The 12,348-nt window shown below is 36.6% G+C and overlaps 1 protein-coding gene across 1 annotated transcript in view; it reads right to left on the bottom strand.

The window, feature by feature from the left end:
• Positions 1-3,102: 3,102 nt before the first annotated feature.
• Positions 3,103-12,348, bottom strand: part of KIF20B (kinesin family member 20B) — a 31,634-nt gene continuing 22,388 nt past the window's right edge. The window contains 11 exon segments of the mRNA XM_030951509.1: positions 3,103-3,330; positions 4,805-4,947; positions 6,304-6,324; positions 6,327-6,450; positions 7,187-7,264; positions 7,646-7,849; positions 8,525-8,689; positions 9,248-9,424; positions 10,311-10,466; positions 11,358-11,494; positions 11,755-11,880. Of these exon segments, the coding sequence (XP_030807369.1) occupies positions 3,253-3,330; positions 4,805-4,947; positions 6,304-6,324; positions 6,327-6,450; positions 7,187-7,264; positions 7,646-7,849; positions 8,525-8,689; positions 9,248-9,424; positions 10,311-10,466; positions 11,358-11,494; positions 11,755-11,880 (1,409 nt within the window). The 3' untranslated portion in view covers positions 3,103-3,252.

Here is a 12,348-nt window from a genome sequence, read left to right as displayed (position 1 = left end):
AGTCCTGGGTGATTCACACTTCAGAACATGAAATCTTAAATGATGACTAAAGAGAGAGTCTTTCTCCTGACCTCTCAGCACAACTAAGGAATGACAGAAACACTTTAACAAGTGAAGCATTTCCTGGGACATCCAACAGGCACAGCTATGTGCTTTTCCAAAGAGGAACACATCTTATTCAAGTACTCACAAGAGCATCACATTTAATGCTATCAGATCAGGTCCAGTGACATTCTTTCCTGCCAAAAGAGGAATAAGTGACTTTTTCAAATATCTGGGAGCACAGAGGTGTCTCTGTAAAGCTACTTTCCTCAGGAATTCAGTCACTGCCTCTATTACAAAACTCAGAAATGCCCAAAGCACAAGATTCCTTCAAAGCCACTTTTCAAAGACTTTGCTATTACAGAAGCAGCATGCTCCTGTAGAGAGGAAAGGCATGGTCCTTTTTATTTGTTCCTCATGAGGATCTTAAATTCCAGATACAAAGATAGAGATAAAACACGTCCAAATTATCAAGGTGATAAAGCCAGAGCTTCTTGCGGGAGGAAGGGAGAATGTCAACCTGTGCAGCAGCATCTCAACAATCACTGAAACCTCATTTCCCCACAGATGATCATAAAAAATTTCTTCCAAAAAGGAAATACTTGGACTGTGATTGTAATATTTCTTTTAGAGAAGGAAGTTGGGACCGCAAAGCCTGAGACCTCCAAACACTTCTTGCATTTGGATGCAAAATCTCAGTTCCAATGAAATCATGGTCTAAATAATTCATCAAAACCTGAAAAGTAACATCATGTTAAATGTTAGAAGGCTGATGTATCTGGGAATAAATGTGGGTATTTTTATTCCACTTATCATAAGGCGATAGAGACCTCAGAGACTTTGTAGAAATGACAAGCCAGCCAGTTTATCTGATCCTTGGCCAACTGCTCTGCAGTGCCCACAGCCTGGCTCTAGCTGAGAACACTGCAGCAGCCCAGAGGAATGGAGAGAGAGAGAGGTGCCAGTATTGTTGTTTGCTAGGGACTTCTGCTACCAAAAGAACAGTGCTGAAATGAATTTGTGTAGTGATAATGTCTCTTGCTCTCATCACCTCACAAAGAATCAGCCTTGATGGAACTCACTGAACACAATTTTGTCTCACAAAATTGCCAATAACTTTGGATGATACCCTATTGTCACAGCAGTTAAGTGTCAGGGGGTGTCAGACTGATAAAACTGCTGTGTTAGATGTTCAATCACTCTTTTAAGTAGAGGAACTTATCTTCCCTGCCAGTTGTGCATTATGAAAATGCCCACAAATAAGTCTGATAAGCACCAAACACTGACCTTTTCAAAAGCTCAATTTTGTAGCAGCAAAGCATAAATAAATACATTATTGGGGGGGAGGAGAGGTGTTACACAGTGGAAAAGAGTAATTAGGCTGTTCTCATAATGAAAATGGGGTTATGGAAAAAAACCAAAAAAAAAACCTCTTCTGTGATATAATCACATATAAATTTTAGATATAGGTGAAACCCAACTAGCATGTCTTGTTCTAGATTGTTCACTACTATGCCCCTGCCTCCAGTGTCACATAGTCAATAACTTTCAGATTTCTGGAATGGAAAAATCAGCTTAAGTAATTCACAGAGTGCAGTTAATCAGAGTCAGTCTCAATGGCCTTGTGATCACTTCAAGTTGCAGTGTTTGATTTTGCAATCTGGTCCTGAGTCACACTGCTGTCTCCTGGAAGCATTTGTCCAGGTCTCATTAACTCTGGAAGAAGATAGCAGGTTTTATCTGATCAGATTATTTTTTCCTAGGTACTTTTGCCTCCCATGTTAGTATTTTTTCCCCCTTTTCAGCACTGTCCTAAAACCCAAATCAAAATAAGTAATATAGGATAGATGCAGCACACACTTTTCACAGTGGAATAAAACATTGATGCATCCTCTTACAGCATTCAAACTTTTGAAATCTGTTTCTCACAAAGTTCAAACAGTGTTATATTGTAACTGTTATACGTGGAACAGGTTAAAAAAGCCTCCAGTATGGCTAATTTCAAATGCATCTACTTCTATAAATTCCTTGCTTTAGTACTTGTGTAGTAGCTGCCTGTCTCTCCTGGGAACGTGATTGATTCTGTGATCGCTCTTGAGATCAGTGATAACTTCCACATTGGCATCTGCATGCAGAAATATCTGATTAACACCAAGCAGTTAAACTTAATGAGGTATTTAAATATAAATTTATAACTTCTCTTTTCCTTCACCAATCCTTTTCCCTTGGAACACAAACCTCGATATCACAAGTCTACAAGCAAGGAATAACTATTTTGTACAGCAACTGTGAGTCTCCTTTCTTCAGAAAATAAAATGTATTCTATTTGCAGTTGCCTTTAAGGCTCCTGTCAGACACTCTCAAGTAACTCACTCATGTCAGGGGCTGCACGGCAAAGCCACAAGGCAAAGCCGGCCCCGCAGCCCGTCCCTGCGGCCGCTGCCCGTGCGCGGTGTCCCGGCGCCACCTCCCGGGCACCGACCCCGCGGCCACCTCTGCCTAAAGCACTTCAGTGTTTCCTCTCCCACAGCACCGCTCAGGTTTCAACCACGTTCAAATACTTGCATTATCTACGGCAAGCTGTCCTATTACTGAACGATCATCCCAAAAATATTCTGTTCCCTTTTTCACACTTTAACTCAAGCAAGTCACCCCCTGTCGGATCAAATGGTGCCACACTGTTCCTCCTTGTTTTCTTTAGCCAAAGATAAAGGCTTGACCTCTATGAAGTAGTGTCCTCACATTTTCCTTCCAGAAGCCTTCACTTTGTCTGTAACTGGAGTGCCATAAGGATGAAAAAATGAAGTTCACCAAAAAGGAGCTGAAGTTGAGGCAAGCAATTTTTTCAATATTTTAGAAGAATTTAAGGCTATACAAGTATCAATGGGTACTCATTTCTTTCCACTCAAAGTCAAGATAGATAGGCTGCCTTAAAAAAAGAAATTTACACCATTCCACACAGGCACATCTCTTACTGCACAAGGAGTAAGTTATGAACACTTCCAAAGATGTTGTTTCAAGTAAACAAAAAAAGTTTCACACACAAGGTTTTTTGAACTTCATAATTTTAATGGAGTCAGAACAATTCTATACAACTATGTACAGATTTTGAAGCATGACTAACTATCTATTTCTTCCTACATAGAACAAGCTGGAATAATACAATGGGAATAGATCCTAACTAAGAAATATAAACACACTTTTGCAAGGTTATTTTGCTATTCTTGATCGCAGCCGTCGCTTGATGATTAGATGATCACTTTCCTTCTCTTTCTGTTCTACAAGGATCTGAAAAAGATGGATTAAAGGATGGTTATTCAGCATTCTTCAGAGACAAATGACATTCAACTTTTAGACTTGTGTGCCCAACAGAATAGTTTTTCCCAGAATTTGTTTCCAGAGTTTTGCCTGAGTCACTCTGGTGAAATTTACCCATTCACTGAGAGTGGTCAGTCAGTAGAACAGGCTGGCCAGGGAAGTAGTGTAAACACCATTCCTGGAAGTGCTCAAAAAATGTGTGGATGTAGCCCTTGGGAATATGGTTTTGTGGAGTTAATCCAGTGGTGCTGGGTTAACAGTTGGGCTCAATGGTCTTGGAGATCTTTTCCAAACTTAACAATTTTATGATTCTGTTACCTTTTTTTTTGTCAGGATAGAGAGACAATCTTAGTGCATCATGATAAGCAACAAATGCCATAAACAAAAAATCCTATTTTTTCTGGAACAAATACCAAAGTCCAAAGAAAAATATTACCTGAATGCAGCTCTCACATCTAGAATCTAATATTCATTTTCTGATACAGGAAGTGTCCAGAAAACATTTTAAGCTTAAATTTCTCTAGCTTTCTATGACTTCCCCAGGATTCAGTCTTGCACCTTTTCTTTCACTTCCAAGCTTCTTAGCTCATTTTGCTCAGCACTTCTGACATTTACTTCCTCCTCCTATGGACAGCATTGTGGGTTCTTTTGCATCCATTCATACAATTTACAGAAAAATCAGTATGGGCAAATGCTTACCATAGCATAGGGAAGAAAGGATGGAACAGAATGAAGAGATGTACATCCAGCAGAGCAGAAGAATGCTCAGCACTACAATTACTGTCTAAACCATAACGTTGGATTTCTGAAACAACACATCAAACTCTGGCCTTGAAGACTCTTAGACTAGTTTAGACAGAGCCACAGAATTAAAACACATCCAGAAGGCTATTTAGACTGTACTTTGAAAAGCATGGATGTATCCATATGCTATGGCCAAATAACACTTAGGCATAAATGAAATTGAAAAATACCTTTGGTGCTCACCTGTGAAGTTAATTGTACATGCAGATATATATATATATATACACATATATATACACACATACATATATTTTATTACACATTTAGATGAACTGCAACTACTGGAAAAACAAATTAAGACTTCACTGCTGTAGCAGAGAAAAAGTAATCCTGCACACACTACAAGATATCTGTGAATTCAGATGTGGAGGTATCTCTATCATTGCTGTATCACCTACACAGTCAGTCAGCAGCCAAAGAAAGGTGAGAAAACAGAAAACCAGAAAAAAATTAGTAAAACAGCAGACAGAAAAGACCAAAAGGAATGGTTAGGTAGGAAAAATATCTAAGTTGTTATTTTCAAACCTCTTCTGAAACTTGATTAGACCTTCAGATTTGTCTTTTTCTCCTAATAGTTAATTTTAATTTAAGATTACAGAAAAACAGTACAGTGGGGAAAAGAGGAATCTTAATCACTTACTGAAGAACTAGGGATATCCAGAGGGCAAGAAATATCAGTTGTATACAGCTTTCTCTTAGCTCGTTTTGGCTTGAGCTCATTTTCTTTGACATTTTCTTGTTCTGCAGACTTGGGAGAGCTTATTGTCTCAATAAGCTTCTTTGCTAGAAGACAAATTTTATCATAAATACATGTCATGATTTTGTGAGCCTCAAAATTCATGAATAAAGTAGGCTTTATTAAAACAGTTTAAAAATTAAACCAGTGTAGACCAAAGTTCAAGTATATAAATTCAGAACTCGTATTTAACTACCAGTTTTCTGTAGCTGGAAGCAATTTTCTGTACCTTCAGGTGCAAAAGCTTAAAGGACACATTTAAATAGCGCATTAAAAATCAATTAGGATTCAGACCTCACTTAAAGACTACTAAGCTGAACAACAGGCTTAACTTTTGTGCTGACACAAGCACAGTGTAGTCAATTTCTTCTATACCTTTTTGTAGTTTAACCAAACAAGTACTAGATCTATAAAGAGAGGAGTATATGTACTAGAAAAAAGAGAAAAATAAGAAATATGCAATACTGTTATAAAAAGAGGGAAACCATACAGGACACGATAATAAAGGTTACAAAATAGAACTCATTTGCTCAAATTGAGTATTCAAATTAAGGATGAAATTTTTATTAGTTTGGCTTCCATTTATAATAATACATACTGTGCTCCTGGAACCAATATGATAAACAGAAATTCTAAAAAATTTCACACAGTTTTTATCTAGACTGTATTATGTCAGATAATTAAAGATGTACTCTGTAGCAGGACAAGCTTTCACGTTGGTACAGGAGTTTATTTTAACTGTCCACACTAAAAAACGACCAACTTTGTTTTAAATAAATAATAGTGTATTTTAGAATTAAACACTGGTGATTCCTTGTGGTCCCTGCTAATTTTAATCTTTTTTAAAAGCACAGTGACCCAGAGATCTTTCGTGCTGTAGGAAAGAATAAAAACATATCCTTCAATGCAAAGTCCAAGCAATTCATCTCCCCAAGGCTATAACTAAACTTAACAAAATCCATTAATTGCTCTATATTCAGTTTAATGAAATCTTCCAAATATTTTCATGAGTCACTGGTTTTCCGATTTCGTAAAATTAACATACATCAAAAAACATGAATAAAGTTTTCACAGCAACAAGAGACTGCTTATAGAATGAGGTAAGATTTGGAGTTTGGATTCAATCCTTGATTTTTTCACAGCAGCTGGGTAGTTTCTACAACTGCCTTTAGAGGTGAATAAGTACAGAGTAACTCCAAGATTTTGGGCCCAAAAGTTATCATTGATTTGATGATAAATATGCACATATTTCACACTGCATCTTTCATTCCGCCTGGTTTATATTTCGCACTTAAGCTAAGTTTTAGAATTATGTGGTCCTCACAACCAAGACAATCTTTTCTTGTCTGCCATTCTACAGCAGCCAGAGAATAGCAAATAAGCCTTATTTATACTGTACAAACCTTTAGAGTGAATAATAGTAGAGAACTTTGGAAAAAATCACCAATTTTCTGTAGTGTCCCATCTTTCTTCTTAGATGACTTTTTATTTAGAGTAGATTCTTGCCTTCTTAAGGAGTATTCTTTTCTAAGAGATTGTGCAGTAGACATCTGTACAGAAATACAAGATCATTGTTTAAGCTGAAAATTGACTTAATCCTCAAGTTTCATTTCATTTTACTTCAATGTGATTTTCCAGCTGACACATTGAGCTTCGCTAGTGACACCTTTGTTCAATTAAGTAATGATATCACTACAGCAAGTAATGTAGACAACCTCATTTTACACCAAGAAGAAAGAAAAATCATCAAACTTTCACAGAATACACTTAAGAGCATGAGTCATACAGGAAACAGTTTTTTTTAAAGGCAGATTAAAACTTGTAGAGTATTTTACTTGACAGCTAATTATAATTCTATTGTATTAACTGGAAATAAAAGAATCTGATGGGGCAAATAAATGTCTCACCTTCTGAACCTGCCCAGGTTACTACTATGGCCTAAAAGAATCTTTTTATAGTTGCCATATATGTGGATAAACTTTAGTTTTACTTCAAAGGCATTGCCTATAACATCACACTCAAACATGCTCAAACTAGTCTTTTTAACTATTCAATATACAACATCCTTCCCCCTTTGAATCACTGCACACTGCAGCTGGGACACTACACATTCTTGGCAAATGCAGACCCTTTGGCTTATAGAGCTTAGTAGAAAGACACCATAAATGTTAAAGAATCCTGTTGAAATACATCAATAAGAATAAGATATTTTTGCATAAGAATATTTACTCTTCACAAGTCTACAGAAAAGGCTAAACTGACTCCAAAAATGGAACAAAATCAAACCATTTTTTTGTTGCTTGTAGAAGGTGAGTCAGCCATAGGAGGTTTTGCATTTCTCTTGTTCTCACTCTTCACAAAATCCTAAAGAAAATGAGAAGAAATTATAATTGATAGCAATGACCACCTAAACCAAAAGAAACTATTTCATAGAACTGATCTGTAATCTCATAGATAAGAGCTGGAGACAGCAAGAAATGGCACTGGCTGGGAGAGAGAACTGTAAAAGCTAAAGAGAAAGTGCAAATCAGGCACAAGGAGACAGAGTCTGGATCAACTGAAGTCTATGACCTTATTCAACACAGACCAGAGATCCAGCACTTGGGAGACATGGGGTTTAAATAATACCCTCTATGTACATCCCTGGATCTCAGCAGAAAATAAGAAGTTAGAGTTTTAATAAATGATCAGAGTAATAAACTGAATAGCTGCACAACAGATTTTGTCAGTTGGTTAAGTTCACACCTCATTCATCTCTACACTCTTCCTTTTCCTTCTTGGCTTGAGCATTTTAACTGTAACTGGTGAGGTGCTGCCCTGGTGTTTCACCTCCATCTTATGGGGTTGCAGAGGTGTGAACTGGATTTCCATCTCTGGTTCTGGGAACCGACTCATTTTTCCATCCTCTGTGGACACTTCAGTAGAATCAAGGACAATTTCAGAATGGTCCTGCAGGTTATGTGGAAAATGTATGAAAATAAGATTTAAACTAACTATGAGTTAAATACTATATAATACATATCACCCCCCTCTCCCAATGGATTGCAAAGTAGGTGTTCTATTTTCCAGCTGTTAGCTTTCAGAACATTTACAACAGAAGTGAAGAAACCAACTATAGCAGAGCTTAAGCCTTATTATCTAAAACCTTTTTTGTTAAATTTTGAACTTTTTTGTATCTATGATCACAGAATTTTCCTCAGCCTGATACTTTGTTTCCAAGTATTTTTTCCTCAAGGGCATAAGCCCTTAGTGATTGTCTCCATCTTAACTCTGCTGCTCGTCAGGAACTCGGCAGTAATAAAACAGCACCTTTTGTGATAAAAGTATAATATTTCTGTAGTTTATCTTTAAGGAGCTTTCTTTCCCTTCTAGAGAATTACAGCTGTTCTTTCTTACCTTGGTTCACCCTGAAGGTGAAACCTCCTTCTTCTTAAAAAAGAAAGTGATAAAAGCTCACAGAAAACCAGAAGGTAGTTCTCCAACAGGCACTGCTGGGATTCTGAGAGGGAATCCCACCCAGAATCCCAGTAGCATTCCCAGGAATTTTCAGAACTATATACAGAAATATATACTGAAAAAAACAACAGAATTATTGACATATCATTAATACATAAACAAACATACCTCTTTATTGACAGACTGATCAATTTTATCTTGTCCTTCTTCAGGCACAGGTACTTCTGCCAAAGACTGAGGATTGTCATGGTTTATCTGCTGTTTCATTTCCTTTATAAAGTCATCTTTCTCTGCCAGCTGTTTTTTCAGATCTTCTATGTCAGTTTCCTTATCCTAATAAACATAGCAAAAATTGCCACAAATTTCAGGACTGTCAAGAGAAAGTAATATATCACGAGCATCATTATGATTACTTGGTCATGACAGTTTTATAACTGCAGGCTAAACCAGTCAGGTATCCAATACACAGCCAATAATTTAACGCCTTTATGTAAAGTGAAGAAAAGCATTGTAAGATTCTGAGTAAACCTAACACAAAACTTTTTATTTTACTATGCTTTTTTAGAATTCTAAGTTCACCTCCCATTTGCTCATGAAGTTCTTGGTGCTGTGAAAAAGACAACAAATGGGAGAGTTTCAGATATCCAGTCCAAATTCACAAGAGTGTTTACTTGAACTACGAAATATTTTCAAACTCCGATTACCATTACAAATTCAGTTGCAAACAAACATAAAGCTTTTCTTTTAAAATTAGCTGCAAATGGTTTCAATATGATAGTGTTTAATAACAAAAAATGGGGCCAGAATGCAAAGAGCAACTATAATATTTTGCAGAATCGATGGGTAACAAAAAACTCTCAAAAATTCACACAGGAAAAAGAGAAAACTGACCTTTTCTGAAGCCATTACTGCAGCCTGTTTCAGCCTTTCTATTTCTTTATCTTTTTCTATGGTACTAGAAGCCAAAGTCTTGAGCTGTACTTCCAAAGCTTCTACTAGCTCATCTCTTTCCTCACGCCACTTTTGAAGATTGCTGTCCTTCTCTACAAGCTGTGCAGCAAGTCTTTCCTAAACATCAAAAAAGGTAGGTTAGAATAGAACACCCCCTCTACACAGTATCTGAACTCTGCTGCTAGTTTTGTTTTGCACAGTTAGTAATATTTTATAGCTTTAGTAAGCTTAAGAGCCTATGCAGATCTTCTAAAGCTCACACAGAACTAGTTTCAGTACAAATATGCAAAAGTAAGCCATGTTTCAACTAGAAAATCTGTATTTATACTCTTTGTGAAGCGAATTTTCTTTTTGAGAACGACAGCTCCTGTTTGCTCGCTTGAAGACTTTATTAATTACAATTCTCAGTCAAGAAAAGTGACAGATAAAGTAAAATTACTTGTAAACTCCTAACATCCTCCTGTACTGATTGCAGGTCCAGAAAGGCATTGCTAACTACTCCTAGATGCAAATGTAGCTTTAGATTGCAGAAATTCATATAAAAATTTCATCTGATTAAAAAATTATGAAGTTGCTGCAGTCCAGTGAACAAAGTGCCTTAATTAGTAACTATCAGTCTCCCAATGCTAGCACACACTACCACAGCATACTGACTAAGTATTTTCCAAAGTAAGCTTTCTTAGCTTTTAAGGAGCAATTAATTTAAGTGTAGGTTATTTATTGGTGTTTTCAACACAATATGAACTTTGAAGACTTCATAATGTGATGGAACAGCAAGGAACAGGCATGTAACTTCCATTATGTGCTAAGATTTTTCATTTTATGAGCCTCCTATTCTTCCTTTTTCGTATTGAGACCACCTCATCTAGGCTTTGTCACGTGACAAAGTAAGGGAACTGACAAAGGCCAGCTACTCTCAAGTGCCCCCACTGTTCAACACTTGCTATGTGATTTACTCTGCACAAAAGACACTACAGGACACTGCTGAGACAAAGTCACTTACAATTTCTGCTTGTTGCTTCACATGATGTTCTCTATCCTCCACAAACTTTCTCATTTCCCTGTTGCGATGGTTCTCAGCTTCTTTTACTTGATTTATGAGTCCCATTTTTTCCTCAAGCCACTTTTTCCTATCAGTTTGATACTTTGCCTCATTCTCCTAATTTGATGAAATCAGAAATAAAACCGTAAGTAGAAAGTAAAAAAAAAAAAGACTTAAAATTCAGAATACCATTGAATGGATTAATTTCAAAAACATAACAGAAACAATAGCACAGTTTTACTCTAGCATACTGCCAGGTACAAATATTATACTCATTATATATATATTATTATACTCATTATATATATTATTATATTGTATAATAGTTGCTCTTCTGTATTGCAAAAAATTATCAATTTTCAGCATTTCTTATTCAGACTGGCACATCTTCATGGAATAGAATTTTCTCTCCTCAAAGGATTTTGGGTCAATCACAGACACATTATGTCAAAAGTAATGGTAAACAGACACTTCTACCTTACAAATCCCCAAGCTTTTATGCTGCCTTAAAGAACATGCTAGAAAACTAATCTCTGCTTCAAGACTGAAAGGGAAACAATGCAGGACAGGTTGAATGGTGTTGATTGGTAGGCAGACAGCATGTGCCTAAGAATGTCACTTCAATCCACAGCAACTTCGTCTCCTTTTCTATCACAATCAAACCTCTTGTCAGACATTTTACCACATAAAACAGGAAGCACCTGAAAAGTTGCTCAGAAAATAAGTCTACTTTCTAATCCAAGGAGAGTTAGAGGAAAGTCCTCAGCCTTGCAGGAAGGGCTTACAGGCCATGCAGCAAGCACAAGATCTTGAGAGAGTTCGATTCAGCAACTGACAGGAGAGATCTCTGGAACTGATGCTTCAAAGGAAGTTTCCTTTACCAGTGTAATAACTTGCCATATCATGCCCTAGCCTCTTGAAGACAGGGACACACAAAAAAAACCTTAGACTCCTTAAATGGGCCTTATGGCTTTAGATTTAAGTATGAATTATATCATTATGTTTTACCTTCAGTTCTTTTTGCAGCTTTATTAATTGCTCATCTTCATTTACAGTTTTCTCCTCATTTTTGTTCATCTTTTGCTGCCAGTCACTATTGCACTGGTTATTCAGCTCTCTATATTTCTGCTTCCATGCTTCCAGTTCTAGGAAGAACAAAAAATGAGTTAACATAATGTATTATTTTAAACATGTATTTGAACATGTTCCCATCCTTTTATTGAAGTTGCTTGGATTTACCAGCTATGATCACAGACAACAGAAGCCTTTTAGGAAATTGCTATTTGTTATGTAAAAGTAACACCTAAATAGCAGTTAATAAGTAAAACCAGAAATGTAAAGCAGCTACCATAATACACATTCAAAGCAATTTTCTTTCCCTGTTCCCTCTCCACGTAGAGATTACCCAAAACCAATCTGTTGGTCTCTTCTAATTTGGCTTCAAGCACTTTATCTTGTTCAGTCTGAGTCTGTTCTTGTTCTTCTAATGTCATCCGCATATCTTCAATTATTTTTTCCTTTGCACACAGATCTGAAAATATGAAAATTAATTTACAGATGAGCCTCCTCCTAGTTCCCACCATTCTCTCAAACTGCCTTAGTTACAAGTCATTTCTCCACTCCCTGAGATCAAAAGCTCTATTACAAGGAAATAGAACGTCTATACTGAACTTTCCAGATCCCAAATTCTTAAGTGATTCTATTCTCACCAGTTTAACTTTAGATGTGCGTTTTGGTGTTAAAACACCAAAGCATGGCTTGTGTGGCTATGAGAAATTAACTGCTGTTCAACCCCTACATTTTTATCAAATCCGCAGAAACTTTGTGCTACCATACACAATAGTGTGCTGGTTCATGCTTGTGCTAAAATGGACAGTAAAATAAAACCAAGTAAATCCCAGTATTGACTAAATGAACACCAAGATTTTCTCCACTTATGTTTCTTAATCTGAGACTGTTTATTTCCTTACAAATATATCTAGTAACAATTCAATAAAAA

This window comes from Camarhynchus parvulus, chromosome 6, assembly GCF_901933205.1.
Source record: "Camarhynchus parvulus chromosome 6, STF_HiC, whole genome shotgun sequence".
Lineage (NCBI taxonomy): Eukaryota > Metazoa > Chordata > Aves > Passeriformes > Thraupidae > Camarhynchus > Camarhynchus parvulus.
This window is presented reverse-complemented; position numbering and strand designations above follow the sequence as displayed.